Raw genomic sequence first — 23,631 nt, 5'->3', positions numbered from 1 at the left:
GCTATGGTCTTTACCCAGTCGTAGTTCAGCGACTGATATTGGCTGGCACTGGTTTTGTATCGAGTTTGCCACAAATCCTTGCTCCCTACATCTTTGTTGTGTTGTATTGTCAAGGTTCTATCTATTTAGTTGCTTTTAATTTGCTGATTATAGCAAGAACCTTTAGTGTAAGCTATAGATCGTCTAATATTACATACTCCAATACTGTTGCATTTGAGCTTCTTAAATGAGTGTTATAAGAGCTTTATTTTGATACAGATTAGATCTCCTCTTAAAAGATTTTTAATTCACACTGCCAAGCTTTTACAAAAACAATGTTTCCCTGTTAAGCTCCTGGGTAGAGACTAGGCAATCAGAGATTATATATCGTAACAGGTAACTGATTCTGTGACATATTGGCATATTGGGGGAATCCAGACTTTAATTTTTTTACAGGGTGGGGACTAACGAGTCGTTATTGTCTACGGTTCCCTGCCCGGTGCGGTTCCCTAGTTCCTCTCACAAGAGGGGAGTGGGATCCACTTGAAACACCTGACCGAACAATCTGCCCAGGTGGGATCCACCCTCTTGTGAGAGAAACTAGGGAACCGCACCAGTCAGGAACCGTACACAAAAAAAATTCGGGGACCAACTCCCTCATTTTTCTTGTGTTAGAATGTGCCATTGTGGCATTGTGCCATTCTATAACTACCAAAACCATTTTCCAGCTAAAAAAATATTTAGATTTGTGTTACAAGTATGTGGGAAACATTAATAATAAACAAAGGCTTAATAACCTTGAAAGAGTGTTTTTTCTTTTTCTAAAAAACACAGTAAGAAGAAAGGCAAGAAACAAAACTTACAGCACATCTCCGACCCAGAAAAACAGAGCAAGTGGAGAGACCAAAGCAAACCCTTTGAAGAAGAGAAAAAAGGCTTCAGCACATACCATGCTACCCAATACAGAAATCATGCTTGCGCTCTAGTAGCAATTCAGTAATATGGGTCTATCAACTACTCTGGTCCTACTCTGGTCTCTATTGATTTAAAGATTTATGTAGAATTACAACTTTTTTCTGATCTATACTTGACTCCCTATGCTCCCAACAAAAAAAATTCATATTATATACGAACCACTTAAATATGTGTACCGTTTGCTTTCAAAAGAATCGAACACCCTCGGAGTGGGATTCCGCTCCCAAAATGAATAGAACATGTTTAGCTGGTTGATGCAACAGGCTTTGCAATGGCCCGCTTAATAGCCTCAGCATATGTCCTGTGTTGATAGGTAAGGGTTGATTCCAGCAAATCCCACAGTGATGTCTTGGGGTTCCAACCTGCACCACCAGATCACCAAATTCTGTGACGATTATGCTAAACCTATAATACCAACCAATGAAAGGACAGGGAACGAAAGAAAAAGTACCGAGTTGCCTGTTGATTATTGTCATGTCAGGGATTCGCTTGTCACTGTCATCGTATCCTTCACCATAGAATTCTTTAGAGCTTACATCGATGGTTGGTTTATCCAAAGTAGGTTCTCCACTTACCTTGGCATATACCTGCAAAAATTAGGGAGAATAAAATTTACAGAACACGGAATAAGGGATGCAACATCAAGGTCGCCAAAGATAGAATCAATCCAACGTTAGAAAACTTGTGGGGCAATGCAAAGATCGAAAGGCATAACCGTCCATCGGTAATGACGATTAAAAGGAGTGGAGAAAACAGTTAGAGGCTTGGATTCTTCAGTTAGCTTAATTTGCCAGAAGCCAGATTTACAAGCGAATTTATTGTAAATAGAGACATGTTTGGCACGGTGGATGAGAACATCTTTTCGAGGGATAAAATATCCGTAAAAAATGATGTTTTGATTTAAACGTTTGTAGTTTATAACCATACGAGCTTTGCCACGTTTTATTTCTACATGATTGCGAACCATAAAAGCGTGACAGGAATGAGGACTAGTTGAGGGTTCAATAAGTCCGAGAGCAAGTAATTCAGGGATTTGTTTGTCAAATTCCTCAATATCAGCCTTAAGATAGAGAATGGGTTTGACCCGAATGATCTTATGTGAAGCATCGAGTTGGATGGTGCAAAAGCGAGGGCTTTTATCTCACCAGAGAAGGGGTTCAGAACTGAAATTGGGAGCAAGAAGGTCAAGCAACCAATGGGTAATGGGACGCGGAACTCCTAGGGGGTTAAGGAAAGTTGGAATGATGCGTTCATGGGTGAAGTTCTTATCACATAAGGAAGTATGTGACGTAAGAAGTTTAAGAATAACAGGACCAGTAGGATGCTGGAACTACTGGGGAGTGGCTACATCTATCCAGTTTTGTTTTTTTTTTTTTTTGGGGGGTGGGGGGGGGGGGGTGGTAAATTACATCTATCCAGTTCAGACTTCGAGAAGTAGAATAAGAAAGAAAATATAACTGCTTGGCTATTTACCTCTGTCATCATCTCTGCAAGTTGCCTCACTGTAACTTCATTGTTAGGGTTGCCGACATTGAAAATCTGCCCATTGGCCCTTACTGAATTTTCCTTCAAATTTTAAAAACAAAAAAAAAGTCAACTACTGCAACTGACAATGTAAAAAAGATAGATAAGAGAGAGAGAAGGCTGATAGCATACAATCATCAACAGAACAGCTTCAATTGCATCCTTGATGTAAACAAAGGTTCTTTGCGACTGTCCGCCATCCACAAGCTTGAGTGGTTCACCACGCAGGAGATTCTACAGGTAAAACAGTCTAGAAAGTTAAAACAGTTGCAACACTATTAACCATGCATCGTAATGGTATATGACTGAAACAGAACTTACATTACTGAAGCATGCTAAAACTCTTGGAACACCCTCACTTGGACCATCAATGCCAGGAATGAAATCCATCCTTGGACCAATCCAGTTAAATGGTCTCACGATAGTGAACTCAAGACCATTTTCCGCACCCTCAGCTGTAATCAGTACAGAAGTTAGGAAAGCATATAATAGCATAATACAAGAAATTGCATCTAGGAACAAAATATTATGGATGCCCACCATATATAAGCCTCTCAATCAGTTGCTTTGCACATGCATAGGACCACCTTTGCTTCTCAATAGAGCCAAATATGCAGGGAGATGCATCTTCTTTGAGGACATAGAATTCAGGGTCCTGTTTCATCATAAAAACAACAATGAATTGAAGCTCATTGTCAATAAATGGATGATGCATCTCACTGGATGATGCAGCAGTCAGGCCAATGTTTATCCACAAACTCAGATACCCACCCTACCATCTACATATTTATTAATTTATATATTTGTTTAGGCGGTGGGGCCGTGGGGGGGAGAGAGGGTATATGATTTAATATCAGAACAATATTCTATACAACACAAACATGAGAAAGCATTTACTACCATAAAATTTCACCCAGGTCATGTACAATGACATATCTAGTCTCAAAGTTCAGAAGCCCAACCTAGAACATGAAAGTTTCCACCTGTCTAAAAATCATTAAGGCCATTTATTAAACACTGAAGATTGTGATTCATACCAGACTTCCCAAAGATCCATGCTAAAAAGGTCACTCAACTATGGCAAAAACCAAAAGTTCAAAACATCGATCCATATAGATCCAACAATTAAAGAAAAAAAAGGAGGGGGGGGGGGGGAAATGAAAGCCTAAACCATAATGCCACAAGGGCATACCAACTAAACATACAGTATATGGTGAAACTTGCAGCAATAATAACTGATTAATGACAAAAATAATCTGTGTTCAATAGCAAGGTACCCCCCGAGAATAGTGTTGCAGAAGAGCCATCTTTCCATCATTATAACAAACCCCCATTCTACTAGACAAGATCAAAAGAAAAGTCTAAAAATCTCAACGAGACAATATTTAAAGGGATTTGTCATTTGATGTTGGAAATGATATAAAACAAGAACAAACATCAACGATACAAAAAGGAAAATGAGACTTGGTGTGTGGTGGGGGAACACCACCAAGGATAAAGCCCAAGTTTAGATGGACTAAGTAGAATACATCATCAAAACCATTAATCCATAGACTGTTGGATTATCTCGATGAAATGCAACTCAAAAATTAAAATCCTCCGACTCTGAGTCATAGTTGACACTTGTCTTCACCCTTATGATAACAAATAAAATGCTTAGATAGACAATCTTAAGCAACAAAGCCTACCTCAATGCAAAACAAACATGAGGCACATTACTAATGCCTCAAGATTAATGAGAAATAATTGTGATCATTACTGATCTACTACTGTTCCACCTCACAGTTCTATCATACAACAACTACTGCGCCTTATCCCAACTAAATAGGGTTGGCTTTCACAGTTTTATCATATTCATTATTTTTCATTGTGTGACATGAAGGTTCTCAGGGCTCTCCACAGGTTCCACATCAACCAAAAACAAATATCATAGATGATTTTATGCCTATTACTGTAAGCATCTTTTATCAGGAGAAAAGAAAACTTTCTAAAGATAAAGATGCTTTCCACATCACAAATCAAAACAGGTAACATGGTGGCACTCCTACAGTTATAATCAATGCTGATACACAGAAAATCCAAATTGAATAGTGGTTGCATGTCAGAAGCATTACAGGAGAATGCTTAAAAGGAAACTGGTTAGAAGACAACCTTAAGCACAAAAGCCTACCTCAACACAAAAGGCAAACATGAGGAACATCACTTATGCCTCTAAGACTAATGACAGATAATTGTGATTATTACTGAATTATTACTGTTCCACCTCACAGGTCTATGATGTATGCGTAACTTTAGTCACACCCTAATGGATACCGATGTGGTGCCAATTGAGGATAGAGAGATACCACAAAGTGAATATTTTAGATAGCTGGGACCAATCATAAGTAAAGAAGGTGGCATAGAGGATGACGTCTCACAGAGAATTCAAATGGTATGGATGAAGTGGAGAGGTACATCTGGAGTGTTGTGCGATCGACGTATTCCTTTAAAGCTTAAAGGAAAGTTCTATAGGACTGTTGTACGATCGACTATGATGTACGGGGCAGAATGTTGGGCAGTTAAGAAGGGTCATATTGATAAGTTTGGTGTAGCAGAGATGAGGATATTAAGATGGATGTATGGAAAAACAAGTTAGGATAAAATACGGAATGAACATATTAGAGCAGACGTGGGAGTCGCCCCGATCAGTGACAAGCTCCGAGAGAGTCATTTAAGGTGGTATGGTCATATTCAAAGGAGGCCTAGGGATGCCCCAATAAGGAGGAGTGATGTGATCGCGATTAAAGCAGCTAAAAGAGCTAGGGGCAAGCCAAAAATGACCATAGGATAAGTGGTGAGGAAGGACATGCATAGCCTAGGTCTTGTACCAAGTATGACTTCGGATAGGGCCTATTAGAGGACAAGGATCCATGTTGCAGACCCCACTTAGCTGAGATTCTCCTGTCATGTTGGGTTGGGCTTCTTCCCTCTCTTTTTTAACTCAGTTTTACTTTTTTGTGTTTGGATCCATGTGGCCGACCCCATTAAGTAGGGATAAGGTTGAGTTTGTTGTTGTTGTTGTTGTTGTTGTTGTTGTTGTTGTTGCACCTAATAGGTCTATTATATTTATACTTTATCATAGTGTGACATGAAAGTGATCTGGGCTCTCCACAGGTTCCACATGCATTCAGAAACCAATATCAGTAGCAAACTAGCAATTAGAAACTCCTCAACTCATTGATGATTTTCTGCCTATTACGTAAGCATCTTTTATCAGGGAGAAGACCACTTTCTATAGATAAAAGATGCTTTCCACATCATTAATTAAGAACAGGTAACATGGTGACACTCCTACAGTTATAATCAATACCGATATACAGAAAACCCAACTTGAATTAATAGTGGTTTCATGTCTAAAGCATTACAGACTCCACTTGGCAGTTATTACAAGATTCCTATATTTTGAGTAAAAACTAATTACATGACCGGATACACAATAAGACAACAGAAGCTACAAGATGCATCTTTCTTGTAATAAGCTTTCCTCCTCAAGAAATATTAATGGATAATTGTTAAGTCTCCGAGGGTAATGTTTCCTTCCAATCACAGATTAACCAGTCTTCTTCCTCCACCAGTTACATGGTCAAAATTTTGAAACTAAATGATCTCATGATACTCACAAAGATAAAATTCCAACTTTCAATCCCAAAGCATGAAGCCTTAAAAATTCAACTACAAATGAAGCTGGGTAAAAGTGTTTGCAGTGTCAATGCCTTTCTTCTCATGCATGACACTTATTTTTTTTCACTTCTCCAAATATAGTATATTATTTCATTTCCTAATATAATCAATTATATCCAAACGTTGCGAACCCGTGACAAAGTGAGCAACCTTACCGTTGCGCCAAGGCCATCCATGACGAGTCAAACACTCGAATCCAAAAATTGCAGGTCACTTGGCCATGATAAATGAAAAACAGAGGAGGCAGATGTAGAAGGCTCCTCTGAGGTTAGAAGAAAAGGAGATATCAGAATAATAGGATTGCAAACCCCCCACACTTTTCATTTCTAAACTACTAAAAATTGCAGGTCACTAAGTCCAAATACAGCTCTCCAACAAAATTATGTCACGTCTCACCCATCATTCAAGGCAACTCCTCCATCGCTGGTGATACAAAAGTACTTGCATTGCGCAATCAAAATCAATTAAGTTAATCAACACGGTCATAACAGTAGGGATTCATCCGAATGCTCAAACCGTATGACTGTAGGAGTACAGACATAAACATTCCACATTGGAAAAGGAACATATAACATGAAAGGAAAGTAGTGGTAGAAGTCGCAACAAGTTATTAGATCTACACGTGGAACATGAACCAAATATCATCGACTTGAAAACAACGCTCCAGCATAATCGATAACAGATAAACAATGAAATAAACAATGGCGGAAGGCAAATGATGACATTAAGAGCCACATTTTACAATGTTCTGGCTGATTAATTAAAGTAATTATTAAAAAAAAAAAAAAAAACTCACGCCACGACTATTAACTACAACCTAAAATCTGAAGTAGAAGATAATAACCTAAATTGACGTACGAACAACTTGTGATGTGAAGAAAGATAAAAGACATCAAAACCACATAAATCCACTGTAAGATAGAATTAGCTATCAAAAGAACATAGATCTAATTTCTAGAAATGAAATACCGACAAGAAGATAAGATGACAAAAGTAAAAGAAGATTACATTTCGCAAAGGATGATCCTTAGGAAGGAAGCTTCCAATCGTTTTCCCGTACACTTCACAGGTAGAAAAGTGAATGAGGCGTTTGTTGTTTTCCGAGCAATACTTCACCTGAACAATCAATTCAAATCCATCAACGTCACTCAGTTGCTCAAGACAAGAAAAGGCAAAAGGAACAAGAAGGAACAGAAAAGAGACTGATACATATCATTCTACGAAATCCGAAACACTTACAATAGGTAACGCATCGATGAAATTGCTGTAGATTGTGTCAAGAGGACGAGTATTGTAATCCGCCGGAGTACAAATCGCCGCTAGATTAATCGTCTACAAAGCAAGACAGCGCATTAACTAAAAGAAATTCAGAACAAGTATAGACAGAGGAGATGTAGGGTAAGGGTAAGGGTAAGGGGACAGAAGATCTATTCTATAATCAAACAGATTTCAACAAGTAAAATAGGGAAGAAATAAAGATTGTGCGAGAGAAAGAACAAAAAAGAAGAACATTACACACCAGATCTGCCATCCTAATGAGTCCTTCAAGCCTGGAATCATGCTTGATATTGATACGGTGAAACTGGATCCGATCGGCCCAAGGTAAAGTTGAAGGCTCTAAAAGATGTTTGATTTTATCGTTGTAAACATCAACCGCTAAGACCTTGTGAGGAGTCTCTGCCATCAATTTTTCACACAGGTGAGAACCGATGAAACCTCCAGCGCCTATCATGCAAATAGTTATCGGCTTAATTGGATTTCCGTCAAGGTCTACTCTCGCCATTGCAGCCATTTTGAGATCTCTCTGTAACACTCACCCTTTTACACTGTCCGGAAGAATGAAACCCACGGATTGGAGAAGCAGAAGAAGAAAATGTGAAAATAAGAAAAAGAGAAAGAAAGGGAAAGGTCACGTTCGTCGGAAGAAGGTGTGGCTATTTAAAGAAGAGAGAGGGAAAGTCGGTTACGTGGAGTGAGCGTAGCCTCTGCTCTGTCTTGAGTGTCTTGATTCAGTAACGAGTAACCCCACTCTTCCATTATTTCCATTTTCCATATGTGCATGTGAGTCGCTCCGAAATCTATGAGCTGTACGTCACCTATCCTCACGTGGGTCTTGTCGAGTAATTATTTACCCCCGTAATGTTTATTTATTAACGTCAGTTGCCACTACGAATGGATAATGGATTACGGATAACGTTTGAAGGATTCGATAATGAGCGTTTTCGTAATTTTGCGACAGAGTAGAGAGAGTGAAAGACCCAGGAAACGCGTTTGTAAGATCACCAAGCACCGACGCTTATAATTTCTTTTCCATACTTAGTAAGGAGATTTGTACGCTACTAGAACCCGCGTTTAGTGTTGTCAGGAGTCAAGAGCCAAAGAGTCCGATTATTATATTATGGAAAAAATATCTCTACCACGGTTCGGTGAAAAATCGAACCACCACTCATCTGGTCCACTGCTCTTTCAGAGATACTGGATCAACCGTTGTTAGGCCAATTTCCAATCTATAACCCGGAGGTTCAACCGGTCAGGTTAGAGAGAGACTTTTTCAACTTCGACGGTAAAAGAAATCTAACTGGAGGCACGGAAGATGTCTTATCACCTGTGATGTTGAATTTGTACAGGTGGGATACATGTGAAGACGATCACATCACGTTTAAAACGTCTCAAGTTTAGACTCTTTAACCACTTAGGTCCTGTTTGGTAATAATTTCGTTTTGGAAGAATGTTCTTTTTTTATTTCTTGATGTGAGAATATTCTCATGGAAGAGAATCAGTATTTGGTAAAACTATTATAAAAATGCTCTACGAATAGAAAAAGAGTAGAAACAATGTTTGACAGACATTTTACAAAATCATTTTTTTTATACAAAAAAATTACATAAATGTCACTATGTTTATTATTAATTCATAATAATTATGATTAATATATATTACTTGTGGATATGCGTATGCTATTTGCGCACATCACATGAAATATGGAATATGGAAGCAAAATCACAACATAATGCTCTTTTGTCAGTTTTGCTGCTATGGCAATTCTTCCTCTAACCTTCTTCCATCTTATCTTTCTCTTTTGTATTTCTTCTAATTGTTCTATTGATTCCCCTAAAACAGGGTCCTAATGGTAGTATTTTAGGTTCCAGAATTGAATTCAACTAATGAATAAACAGTAACAACAAAATTATAAGAATCAGATTTGATGTTCAGAAATCTAGATTTTGAAATGTTTACTTGAAGTAGTATTTTGGATTTCTTATTTTTTTCCCATGGGTTTTCTTCTTTGTTTCTTTTTCTTTTCTAGAGAGAAATAAAGGAAAAATGCAGGTTTTAGATTTCTTTTTCTTTTCCATGGAAGAAATCCTAACCTAAGGGTTTCATTTCAGAATTTTCCGATTGTAATAACTCCCTGAAATCTCAGAGATTCTGCTTGAGAGAGAGAGAGAGAGAGAGAGTCACCTTCATAGTCGCAGAGACCTTTGTAGTTGCAGAGAGGGTCCAGCTAGAGAGGAAAGCAGATGTTGCAAGGGTTCTGTGGAGCTCGTGGAAGAGAATGGCGTGAGAGGAGAACCTTTTCACTCGAGTATTTTATCGGGAGTAGCTTTTAGGTTTTTATCCTTTTGATCTTTAACTTGTGCTGAAGAATCGAAGAAGCTTCAATTTTGTATTTCTCAATTCTTGATCTTCTCATGTTTTTTGAACCGATCCACTCCTGGAGAAGACAAGATTGGACCATGTATTCCAAACGCATTTCTATTCTATATGTGCTCCCGTAGAGCAAAAGAACACCAAAAGCAGTCTCCAGAAGTATTACCAAATGGGACCTTAATCCAAACTGTTTCACAACTTAAAATGTTTGCTTCGGGGTTTACATGGGCCCGGGTTTATCCGGTTTATCCAGTAAAATTAGGGTGGGTCCAACCTGGGGTTTTATAACACGGGTTTTATATGGGCTCAGTTTGATTCGGTCTACCCAGTAAATTAGGGTGGGTCTAGCCTTGAGTTACTTGTTACAAAATGGAGGGAAAAAAAATCACCCACCCCATCAATTTATAATAAGAGAAAAAAACATTCTTAAGGGTATTTGAATAATTTCCCTCTGATTAAAAGAATGTTGTCTAGTCGTGTGGCCCTGCGCCCACCACATGAGTGCCCAAAATTACCTCCCACCCCTACAAAAATAAAATTAGTGCACCGCACTTGAGATTTGGATTTTTATGCTCCCAAGTGTAATGGTTAAGGGTGTCAAAATGGAACCGAAACCGACCGTTTACGATCGAATCGAACCATGCCGCAAGAAAAATGATCCGGTTTTAATTTTATAGGTTCTCTTTCTGGTTCGATTTTGATTTGCATCGCAAAAATGCGATTCTAAACCGAATAATAAACCAAAAAAATCATACATCTTACTCAATTACTAACTCATACATCAATTGGATTAATTAATATAATAATTACTTTAATAAACATAATCATTGCATCATACTTGAAACATAAAATAAGTAAAATGTCTTGGATTAACTATATATTATATTTGTTCAAGTATGAATTAAAAATGATGGATGATGTTAAAATGGATTAACAAAACCCTACTTTCTAATAGAAGAAATAATTTGTTTATCATGTGAGAGTGACGAAGAAAAAAAAAATGAAAAAACAAAAAATAGGAAAAGAAAAGAAGGACAAGTGAAGATGGGAGACTTTTTCTTTTTTTTGTTTTGTTTTTTTTGTTATCAAATAAGCATGGGAAATATGATGAGTGAGAGAGATCGTTAGGGAATGGGGAAACACTAGAATATAAAGACCTTGAAAACCGATGTTGTTTTCATTACTATTTCCCAAAACGACACTATACAAATCGCATGTAAACCAGTTGTGAATTGGATAACGAAAAACCGAATAGAAACCAGTAAAATCGGACCATAAGAAAAACGATTCTGATTTAGGCTGATTTCTATCCAGTTCGATTTTGATTTCACCTTATCAAAATGTAAACCGCACCGCAGCCAAATCGAATAACCAGAACCGCACCAATTGACACCCTTAGTAATGGTAACTGCCCAATGCACTTTAAAGATGCATTGGGTAGTGCACCGTACTTGAGAGAATGAAATTCCTCAAAAATACCTAACCCATGTTAACCAAAGGCTTCATATCACCTTGGTGAAATATATTTTTGGAAGGCGAATAATTTTCTCATAAAAAAAAAAAAAAAGGAAAAGACTGGATATGCTAGCACCTTATGCGTCTATCTCTCTCTTCCACCCTTGAAGAGAGAGGAAGCACCAATACTTGATCCTTGGTTTCCAAGGTAACAGCAGGTAGTGTTAACCATTAGACCAACCAAAGTTACTGGTTCTCTTCCACCCTTTGAGGGGTAAGGCAATCATTCCAAAGTGGGGAAGAGAGAGATAGACACATAGGGTGCTAGCATACCCATCCATCTCCTATAAAAAATAATGGGCAATTGTTCTCTGCCTGGGAGTGTAGGTTGTTAAGAAAACAACGTCTAGAATGGCGATTTGCAGAAGAAAAACGAAAATAGAGAGAGAACACACAACGCACAACACAGAGATTTACGTGGTTCCCCTTCAAAATGGAAGTTACATCCACGGTCGAGCAGCAGAACAGGTTTCACTATTTTCTCTGAAAATATTACAAACCCTCATAACCCTATCTCAAAGAGTTAAGAACATTATATAGGGAAGCTCTAATCTCATAAAGTACACAAATGCCCCTAGCCCAAAAAATTTTCAAAAAACCAGAGTCGGACCAAAACATAACACATGGTTCAAAAGCACTCATTTCGAAGATCTCGACGAGCCCAACACAACTCCACGCCAGTGGCTTGGAGCCCCGCCATTTTTCGGCATTCCGAGATCGTTTTGAGGCTGAAACGGTCCTCCGAAGGTCTCAACCGCACTTTCTAGACCAAATCAGGCTTCACCAACAACATAGGTTGCACCCAGACACATGGAGCGACCATTCAGGGGGTGGGGCGGTCATTTCGCCAACCCCCATGTGTCTGGGTGCATCCTGCACCCCTAGCACAGAAAATATTTAGCTTATACAAAATATTTCACATCTTTTAAAAGAAGTTTGTAATTTGAAGAGGAAGATCCAAGGCATTCTTTGTTTGATGGAAAAAAACTAAAAAAGTGGGATGGGAATAAAAGTAGGATACTTGGAAGGTTTTCATAAAATTCCAAAGAGAAAAGGCTAGGCACATTGTCGGTGAACCGTAAGCTAGTTTTCATTATGTCTCTCTCTCTCTTCCCCTTTGAAATGATCCACCTGCCCCTATTGTATGGTATCTCATCCCACACCCCCATTAGTGTCGCCTGCTAGTTTTCCATACGCGGGCGTTGTGCTTATCCCTCTCCTAATTTCAAAAACCAAAGTTATTTGTTTGCATAGTGTGGTAAAATAACACACACTATGCATTAAATGTTTTGTTTGTTTATGTAGCAAAAGAATTATCTCACTCAATCTTTATTTAAAATCCTACCATATTCAGTAGGATTTTATAGAAAAAGTGAGGATATGAATTATATTATTATATTTTTACTATCCTTTCTTTTCCTTTCTTTTTTGTCCTTCGATTCCATTACACATAGGATCCATAACTTTTTCTTTCTCACTCCTTTTTGCCCATCATACAAACGGTACTTAAGGCCTCCAGATCACATGTAAGATTTCAGCACTTGCAGAATTTGCATTACATGCGACTAGGAGACCTTAGAGTCTATGCAAAAAATTGGGAGTAAAATATTAAAAAAATGATATCAAAAGCGAATGATCATTGCACCCCTATGGAAAGGAAGAATTTCTTAGGGGCGTGGGATCCTTTCACCCGCCCCTGTGTCTGGACTCAAGGGCAGTATATCACACTCGCCCAAGTAATATACTCTTTCGTTAATGTCTGGTTTGGATGGATTCTATATTCACTTTATGACCATGTAACTAATTATAGTGAAAGTGTTTCCTGTGAAAGAGCGTGGTTCTTGAGTGCGTTAAAGATCAATGGGAGCATGAGTAGAAGAATCGGGCGGGGAAACATTTCTCCCTAATTATATAATGTAGACATAAAATATAACAAGCTGAAAATAGAAGTATATTAATTATTTTTTAAGTAAATCAAAATAGAATCAAAGTCAAGAGTTGACAAATATTATTAGTAATAACATATATAGTACTGTAGATTTTTTCGGTAAAATAGGTCGTGGTCATCTAGAATAGTCTACTCTTGACTCTTGGCATACGCATATTTGGTCCACCTACCCACCTCACGTAGGTTTTATTTAATCAAACGCACGCTAGGGGCTTCAGGCCCTCAACTGCCTCAACATTAAAGGTCCGAGGATCTGTCTAGCATCAGCCAGACTGGAAACATTTTTGAGTGATTGGGACAAGACGGAGAGTGAGGGCGGGCCCTGCTGCAACACTAAGGTTGTAATATTGTGACCTTATGCTCATGAGTTCAATTACGAAAAACCTTCTTTATAAAAACAGCGGTAAAGTTTCGCATATTATGATCTTTTCCAAACCTCGTAATTATGAGAGCGTATATTCTTTTGGGACAAGGCAGTGAGTACAGAGTACAGAGTCTATAGGAATAATTATCATCTTCAATTCGCGGGCATCTCCAATTCCTCCAATTCCTCTAATAGGAGGGAGTGGATCCCACCTTAGGCAGTGTTTTCAGGCAGGGATAGGGTGGTCATTTCTACCCCCATGTGAGGAATTGGAGGGGATAACGATATTGCAAATTGTCATCCATTCAAAAACTATTTAATCTTGTTGAGACTTTTAAAAGTCTATATTTTTTGGGGCAGAAGTTCTCACGCACGGCCTGCATGGAGGCCAGATAGGTGGACATAAATGTCCATCTAAAATGACCCAAAACACCCCACTCCCTATGGGATAGGCTCGATAAGAGGAATCTCCCGTGTAGGAATCCTGTACCCATTTTGGTGCAAAGAACTTCACTAGTCACCGTTCAAACCAAGGGGCGCACACACATTTAGACCATGGGACCAACTGTGTGTTGTTCTAATGGGATTGATAGTGATAAGTTATTTTGTTGTAGCGTTAAAGTATTATTCATTTAGAGAAAAGCTTGACTAAGCCGCCTGCAAGGGTAGACAGTTAAGGCTGTAAGTTGGTTTGGTTTCAATTCAGTCCAAGATACTGCATTATAGTATATGAACCAAAAACAGGATCTGAACCGTGTAAGAACTGAACACTAGAATCAAATAAGAACAAAACCGAATAGTTTCGATTTGAGTATTGATTTTCATAACCAATTTAATTCTTGGTTTGGCTTCAATTCAGTCCAAGAGAATGTTGGTACGAATTGAAGCCAAACCAAGAATTAAATTGGTTATGAAAATCAATACTCAAATCGAAACTGTTCGGTTTTGTTCTTATTTGGTTCTAGTGTTCAGTTCTTACACGGTTCAGTTCCTGTTTTTGGTTCATATACTATAATGCAGTATTATTATAAAATATTAATATATTATATATGTAATAAGATATACTATAATATATTAATATATTAATTTAGGGAGATGGTTCTCGAAGCAAGCAAGTACTCTACACCCTCTCACATTGATTATTTAAACAAGTATTCATTTCTATTTCTTAAAAAGAATATATAGTAATCCCTGAAAAGAGGGCACAGTGTACGCCTTAGGCTCAAATAACCTTTATCCCATTAATTTATTAATATGTTACAATATATTATATTAACTAGATATTATAGTTTCCCAATTTGGTTCTAACCAATGATTTCTATCCTGGAAACTGAGCCAAATTGGGATATTATATTTCAAAATCGAATTTACTTGGTTTGATTAAGCTTCTTCAGTCCAGTTTTGGTTTTGGTTTTCAATTTCAATTTGACACCCTTAATACCATCACACACGTACACTCTCTTTCTCTCTCCTCTTCACTTGAAATGATCTTTCTAACCCCACCCCTCCCCCCCCCCCCCTTTATATGAAAGTGTTTCATTGCCCTTTATTGGTGTGCTTCCTATGACGCTTCCTTAGAGAATCTTCTCATTTCATTTTATTAAAGGTCTTGGCATTCGTAACAACATACGAAGTGTCAATGTATTGGATATTATTTTAGAGGATCAAGATTCCTTTGACCCATGGTGAAGAGAGAACATCTTAAGTCATGACATTTCACCTTTGGATTGAATTGAAAAAAGTGTCTTCCATTTTATCTAATACGAGCCGGAGTTAATGATGAAAGTCACTTGCCTATGAGTGCAATCATAGGATCACATCAGGGTGAATGATAATGAAAAACTCTCTCCTTATCCGAATTTGATTTGTATCTAATTGCATTATTTTTGTCTAGAAAGTATATAACACAAAATGGTACAATAATATCAGAAATATATATATATATCAGAATTGATATTTAAATATTTAGATGGATATCAATACGATCCATACCTAAATCCACTTCATATTCCATCCATTTAGAACCATTAAACAAAAAAAAAACATTTTTAAACCATTGTAATGACTTGTTTGCCCCCCTACACACAATGAATGGGATTCCATTCACCGAGGAGCGGGAATGGGCATCTTGAGGGTATTCTGGAACATACAAAAACCCTAGGAGGGGTTTGTGAACCCTAGGATGGTGGGTAAACCATCGTCTATGGGTGGAGGGAAGACTTTGTCCTTCTCTTATTGACATTATTTTTTATCTTTATAGTTTTACACACAATTTTTTCCAATGAGGGTATATATTGTCAATTTCACATGTATACTCAAAATGACGAAATATGTGCATGCAATGACACCTATTGATAATGGCATAATATGTCACTTATGTACCAAAAAAAAATTTCACTTTCAAATTATTTTTGAAAATCCTTTTACACTCTTAACTTTGGGCACTTTTCGGAACTAGACAAGATATAAGTAAAAGAATATGTAAAATTCTAAATACAGATATTGAGGTGTCACCAAGCTCAAGGAATAAAACCAATAAGTTATAGCAAAAGATGGGAAAACCAAACTAAGTTAAGGGGTTAATTTTCGCCATTGCGATGAAAAGATAACAATGAGGCATCCTTTGCACGGTTTTAGGTATCTCTATCAGATGGGTCGTATCAACCGATTTGTATAGTTATTGGCCGAGACTAGTACAAATGCATGATCGATATGGATCAGTTAATACATTATGAACCTCATATATATATATATATATATATTTGGTGTTGAGAAAGTACTGTTTTGATCTCATATCGATCAGATACAGCCAATACATGTTGGTATCATCAGTATGGATATCACCGGCCACAAATTCAATGCCGATACTTTGAACTAAATCCTTGCTCATTGGTGTAGGAATAAATCAGTCTAACAATTTTCTATAGAAATTTGACATTAACATTGAGCAATAGTAGAAGCTACCTAACTTTTCACAAAGAAACTAAGGACCTTACTTGAGTTGATTTAATTAAGGGTAAGAGATCACGGCTTGGTTGCATGGCCCTTGCATTAGTGCAAGGGCAATGAGAGCACACATAAGGACATCAACATAAACGATATTTTTTTATTTCACAAGAGTGTGATGGTAATTTTGCGTGCGCTTATGTCTGAGGTCTCTGGGCATAGACTCCACTCGACCATGCAACAATCTTTTTTTCATTAATAAATTAACAATGTCAAGGGGGGATCAGATTCAGCTTTCACATATTGAATATATTGATAAGCATAAATTAAAGCCTGATTAAGGGCTTGTGTCCCCACTAACAATGAACTATTCATTAACGCAAGGATCAGGTTTACAAATTTTTTTGTTGGGGGTGGGGGGTTGTTAAAGGAACAGTTTTACAATTGAGAGCCATATATAGGCTTCACGCTTCAATGAGGATATATGCCTTTCTTGTAATAAGAGCTTGAAAAAACGCTTAGAATCAGTAATGTCCAATCTTTTGGTAACGAGTAATGTCCAATCTAACACGCCAAGAAAGAGAACTTTATTCCAAAAGAAGCTTCAGCACATAATATCATGATCAGGGTCAAAGTGGATAGTGAGCTCATCACAAAATTTTTTTTTTTTTTTGGTGAATTATTATTATCACAAGATTCTATTATGTTTTCAATCGCAAAGTATGTACTTTACTATGTGGATGCTTGATGTATCCATTTCGATTGTTAGATAGAGAGGACATGATCTAGATTAGTCACATGTCAAATATTACACTCTCATTCAATCAATTAGCTTTTATATTGGCATACATCCCATGTATGTCAGTATGTCCATACATGTGTACCAATACCCCAAACAATATGCACTCTCCCAACTTTGAGTGGGAATAGATGATTTAAATAAAAATTTATAAAAATTGATGGTTCAAATTTGTCTAGTGATTTTTAGAAACGTCACATTTCTTTGTTACATGGGTACCATTTTTTTTGTGACCAACTAACACGGTCTTCAGGCGTCAGATCAGGTGTATAAGAATAAAATTTTCTTATCCAACAATTGAAATGTTGGCCATGTTTATACATAGTCATGTGTATGAAATTTCACCTTCTATTTTGAGAAAAAGAACGTTACTTGGTCGCATGGCTCTTGCACCTAGACATAGGAGCGAGCGAAAGTAACCCCCCCTCCCAATGAAATAAAAAAAAATGAATCTATGTTGATGCTCTTGTGTGTGCTCTCATTGACCTCCACACTAATGCTGGTGCTACATGACCAGACATTGATCTCTTACCCTTTCTTTCATTAAATCATTTTGGATAAAGGAACCCCATCCCATAAACAAACCTCTCCTCGCTCACCTCATGTGACCTTATCAACGGACACAGGATTTGGCCTGGTGGTTGGTGACATTTGTGATAGTGATGGCCTGGGGTTCGACGTCTCATGTTTGAGGCACTCCTCCCGTATGGCATGCACCACTTTACTCAGTTTTCCAAGAAGTGGAGGCCCTTGTGGGTCTTGTCCTTTGTCTCCTCGTGGGGACCTTGCACCCAAAAAAATAAAAAATGTGACCTTATCAACTGATTTAGCTATTCATTTAGCTATTCATTTAGTAGTTTTTTTTTTTTTGTAAGGCTAAACATTTAGTAGTTAGAATTTTAATAAGTTGGCTAAGGACATAATAATTAAGGACATTTATGTTGTGGGGTTGCACTTCCGATTAGGTTGGTATGGGGAAAGGTACAGGGAACAAGTTGGCTAAGGACATAATAAGGACATTTAGTCTGAACTCTGAATCCATTCTTAGTTGGTCAGGCTTGGGTTTAAGCCTGGCCCAACTTCTGGTGTTTTTAATCATTCATGATAAAGAACTTTCTCAAGCTGGTGGCAAGGCCTTAATTAAGCCCAACTACTCCTTCATGTTAAGAGTTGAGCGGATAAGATGAAATGTATAGGGAACAAGGTTATAGGTATCGCCATCGGTGGCTGTATCGGCCACTATCGATACTGATACGATGCTGATATGGATCAAATCGTATCTGGCTTAATTTCAAAAACCATCACTTTTTTATCGATACTTCTGATCCATATTGGTATCATATCGATATCGATGACATCGATATATCGATCAACATGACCATATATTAAAGCATAGGATTGTGGGTTTCAATAAGGGTGCAACCAGGCTGGGCTAGGATGGGTTTTGGAAAACTCAGTCCTTGCCCTGGATCCCTAGGGCTCAGCCTAGTTCCAGTCGGGCTGGACCAAGGTCAGGCCAGGATATCTCATCTAAAGCTTGGGCCTTAAATTTGAAGTCTTACAAAACCTTATTAATTTAAAAGGGAAAGGTTTCATACACAGCAGTGTAAGCCGTGTATGTGAGAGGGTCTCTCACAAAGAGTTGGAAAAGTCATAAATCCCCACTCATTAATTATTATCTTGAAACTCCCACCTTCTCACATTTATGGGTTACACGACCATGTATGAAAACTTTCCCCTAATTTAAAAACAAACAAAACAACCTACCAGATTTAAAAGTTTTGAAAGGTAAAAGGTTTTATGCACAGTCGTGCTTTCAATCGATTGAATGAAAAAGAGAGGAAATGCATAATTACACTTCCCCCCCCCCCCTCCCTCCCTCCCCACTCCCCACTCCCCAACTCTCATTCATTGGTTGAAAGGCACTACCTTACATGTACACAATCGTACATAAAAACTTGGTCCTTTTGGAATATAAACATTTAGTACAAACCAATTAGTTCCTTTATTTTTCCAAATATGAATATAGTATCCATGACAGATTGACAGTTAATCAGTTACCGCCTTAACTTCCCCAACAATGATCAATCAACTTCAAAGAATAACCAACATGCTTACTATATTTTAAGGGTAAGGGTTCCTCACATTGCCAGTGTGGGGAGGAATTTGGATGCCACACTATTGATTGTTCTAAAAAGATATCATTCACATGGCTCCACAAGGCATGTGAGAGGAAAGCTGCACTTTGAGGTTGTGGGGAACTTTTTCCCATATTTTAATTTGAAAAAACTAGAGAGGAGGACACCACAAGGCATGCAAGTAATGATACAAAGATAAATTGATCTTGATACATTTGATTATTAGATAGTGATGGGATATGTTTGTGGACAAAGCAGTTATTGTGGAGAACTGGTGCACAAAATAGTTGGTTACTGGAAATTTATCCTCTCAAGTGCAGTGCATTGTCTACTGCACCACACTAAAGAATCCAACCGTCCATCCAACACTTGAAAGGATAAAAAGACGCCACTACCCATGTTTTTACAATTGGATTCTTAAGTGTGGTGCACTGCCCAAGGATGAAAATCCTTGGTTACTATATAGTTTATGGGAGAAAGTTCTCTAAGCAAGCGATATGGCTTAAAGAGCGCATCAATGAGGAGAGTAACAAAATGGTTTCATACATAAAGGCAGAGATATCATTTTGTGTGTGTGTGTGTGTGAGAGAGAGAGAGAGAGAGAGAGATAGAATCTATTCACAGCACATATTCAGCATTTATCATGGGTTTGAAATAAATAATGAAGAAGATGTTTGCCTCATCTGTAGGTGGTGATTCTTCCAAACTTTGCGAGTAGGAAAAATATGTAAGGTATTTTACTTAGGGAATGTCTGAACAACACCTCTATAGGTGTATTTAGAACTTGATATCTTCTTATATTTGTCCGTTGTCTTATTCTCAAAAGTTGTTTAAGATTGAAATATAAAATATTTTTGAAAAATAAATTGAAAGTGGTTTATCACTATTGCATCATCAAAAGATGTCATTGTCATGCACATCTTACGAATGCACAAGTGAAATGACTCAATTACACTCATTAGAAAAATTGTGTCATACTCAAAAGATCAGAAAATATGGTTACAAATTATTTGACACCATGAGAGTATCGATAAGAAAATCACTTTTTCTAATTACATATTAGGGCCGACATTGTCTGTGAAGAAGCATGTGCCATTGAGAGCACACACATTGACATCATGGGGGTAGGATTCCACCTTTCATTGGGGATGGGATGATCATTTTGCCCCTTCTGCGTCTAGACGTGGTTGGTGTATTCCCCAATAGAGAACTTTTCTCCTTAGATATATCTACCATCATTTATTTACATGAATACCTTGGATGTCTAGATGTCTTATAATGGATGATTACTATTACAAGAGTGGTGAAGGAGAGAGGAGAGGGGAGGGGAAGACACGTATATTGCATTGAGTGAAAGGCAATTTGATGTCTAGCTTCTTGGAACCTCACAACAACCTGTAGGGATACCGTGTAGCAGTGCTAATAGCAACCTTGAAAATGAGCATTTAATTGAGAATATGATGTGAGTTGCCTTTGCGGCAACTTGGTAGAAGTGGGTGGTGACTATATTTTGGGAAAAAGTTCTCCACAGAGCCAGTGTACTATTATCGGCTCTCTCATCCTCCCTCCCTCTCGACCCCTCCTTTGTTGAAAGTCTTTTCAATCCAATCGTCTCCCGTACGACCATTACCACTCTTTCGGCTTGTTCCTTTGAAGGTGAAATAAAAAATACAATCTTCAACATTGGAGCCCTTAAAAGCTTCCAGACGGAGATGGTATCTTTCTATCACCAATGCTGGGACATTGTTTGAAATGATATCATCGACTTGGTCACTCAAGTTTTCACCTCTTCCATCCTCTCAAGAAAAATCTTCTTGTTGGGTGGACGATTTTAGACTTATTAACTTATGCAATGTCTCGTATAAAATCATAACAAAATTTTGGTTAATAGGCTCAAACCCCTCCATCCAGATATCATTTCCCCATTACAATCAGCTTACATCAAAAGGACGTCAAATTAGTGACAATCTCATCATTGCACAAGAAATTTTCCACCATCTAAGAAATAAAAACGAGGGAAGACTGGTTATCTAGCCCTCAAGTTGTCAAAAGCCTACGAGGATTGAATGGGGGGGGTGTTTCTCAAAGCTCTTTTTCAATTCTTAGGATTTGACACAAAGTTGATCAATTCAATCTCTACTCTTCTTGTTTGTTCCTACTCCATCAAACTTGACAATAACTGTTTCAAATTCTTCGAGCCTTCTCGAGGTCTCTATCAAGGGTGTCCGTTCAGTCCCTATCTTTTCATCATTACCATGGAATGACTCTCTAGACTTTTACAGGCCTACATGGATTCAAATCTTCATAAGGGAATTAAAATTGCTAGAATAGCCCCTGAAAATCACTCAACTCCTTTTTACGAATGATATACTTATGTTTTGTCGTGCCACTCTCGACGATGTTGATAGTCTAAAAACTATATGAAACTTTTTGAAGATCTGTCCGGACAACAATTCAACCTCTCCAAAAGTGGTATTTTCTTCAATGCCACACCCCTACCATCCTCCAAAACTCAATCCGTAAAACCCTAGGTGTTTCCCAAATGGAAGAGAATTCAAAATACCTAGGTACTTTCCTTTTTCCTCATTGTTCCAAAAACTCATGTTAAACAATCTTTCTCCACCGTATACATAATAAACTCAAGGGAAAATTACATTTACCATTCTTGTAGTTTGAAAAAATTATACCAATCCCCCTTCAAAGGGGAGGTGGATGTAATTTTGAAGGGGATCGGTGTAATTTTTCAAACTATAGGGTTTTTTTTTTTGTAATTTTCCCTAAACTCAATGATTGGAAATGCAACCTTCTATCCCAAGCAGGACAAACAATTCCTATTAAAGTCGTCCTAAACTCTATCACAACATTGCAAATGTTTTGTTTCCTCTTTCCTAAATCCTTATGCACCTCACTTGATTCAATTTGTGCATCCTTTTGGAGAGGGCGTACCAACAACAAAGGCTTTTGTCATATCTCATGGTAAAAAATCTGTCGACCAAAATGGGTGAGGAGTTTAGGCATCAGAACTAACTCTGTGCATGACAAAGCCCTCCTCCTTAAACTTGGTTGGCGATTTCTTTCATATCCGGGTAATTTATGGATGAATGTTCTCCATGCCAAATAGTTTTCCAACAAATCTCTCCTCAAAACATCCCTCTCATGTCGAACAGGTTCCTGGACATGAAATAACATCCGAGCAATTTTACTGGAGCTTCGAAAAATCATTTTCTAGCGAGTCGGTACAGGACATAATGTCAATATCTGGACAAACCCATGGATACCCAACCTCCAAGGCTTTTCCATACCCCCTACCATATCCCCCCATTCATGGTACAACTTTGTCAATGACCTTATAAATGGAAGATCATGGAATAAAACCCTCATAGTTTATTCTTTCTCCTCAAATATTAACCAGTTAACTATATCCATTCCCCTTTCACATTCTATGCATAATGACCAACTCTTTACCTCCGTTAGTCAGTTTGGTATCTGTTGGAATTTTTTCAATAATTGTATGGACGGTTTTGGGTCATTATTTGGTTCAATGTTGGCCTGATTTTTTGGTCAAGGGACATGTATTTTCAAAGAGACATATCCATTTGTATAGGTGCTTTCATAGCACTTGGATTGTAATCTTTTAATCTAATCCATTGATCCAAGAGACACATCTACACCATGGGGTATCTCCAAGATACACACCTACACCATGGGGTATCTTCAAGAGACACTTATATATAAGTGCTTCGATTAGAATCTTTTAATCCTATCCACTCATGTCAATGGACACATCTATTCCATGAGGTGTCTTGAAGGGGCACATCCACCACTATAAATAGAGGTGAAATGGACAGTCCAAATCATTCAATTTTGTGATACGATTTCAGTCAGTCAGGTATTAACTGGCCAGAGCTTTCTCATTCGACTCAGGCTATCTCTCCGTCCTCTCCTTCTTTTGATATAAGTGTTTTCTATCAGTATCTTATCCACTAAATGTGTAGTCACCCAACTTTACAATCCATCTACCGCCATGTGCCCTACTAACAAGCTATCGAGCAGAATCTAGAAACTCTGACTT

At 37.8% G+C, this 23,631-nt stretch overlaps 1 protein-coding gene across 2 annotated transcripts; it reads right to left on the bottom strand.

Annotated features, from left to right (window-relative positions):
• Positions 1–1,077: 1,077 nt before the first annotated feature.
• On the bottom strand, positions 1,078–8,066 carry LOC122671592 (UDP-D-apiose/UDP-D-xylose synthase 2-like). Of its 2 annotated transcripts, XM_043868895.1 has the most exons (10): positions 7,718–8,066; positions 7,438–7,530; positions 7,207–7,314; positions 3,019–3,133; positions 2,800–2,933; positions 2,611–2,712; positions 2,428–2,520; positions 1,406–1,541; positions 1,191–1,316; positions 1,078–1,159 (listed from the first exon to the last, which is right to left on the bottom strand). In XM_043868895.1, exons 1-9 carry the CDS (start codon positions 7,988–7,990, stop codon positions 1,198–1,200), a joined length of 1,173 nt encoding a protein of 390 aa, XP_043724830.1. In that variant the 5' UTR covers positions 7,991–8,066; the 3' UTR covers positions 1,078–1,159; positions 1,191–1,197. The 2 variants fall into 2 exon arrangements, with proteins under 2 accessions (XP_043724830.1, XP_043724829.1); XM_043868894.1 differs by having other exon boundaries at positions 1,078–1,316.
• Between the last annotated feature and the right edge of the window lie 15,565 nt (positions 8,067–23,631).

The sequence above is a fragment of the Telopea speciosissima genome, chromosome 8 (genome assembly GCF_018873765.1).
Source record: "Telopea speciosissima isolate NSW1024214 ecotype Mountain lineage chromosome 8, Tspe_v1, whole genome shotgun sequence".
NCBI lineage: Eukaryota > Viridiplantae > Streptophyta > Magnoliopsida > Proteales > Proteaceae > Telopea > Telopea speciosissima.
This window is presented reverse-complemented; position numbering and strand designations above follow the sequence as displayed.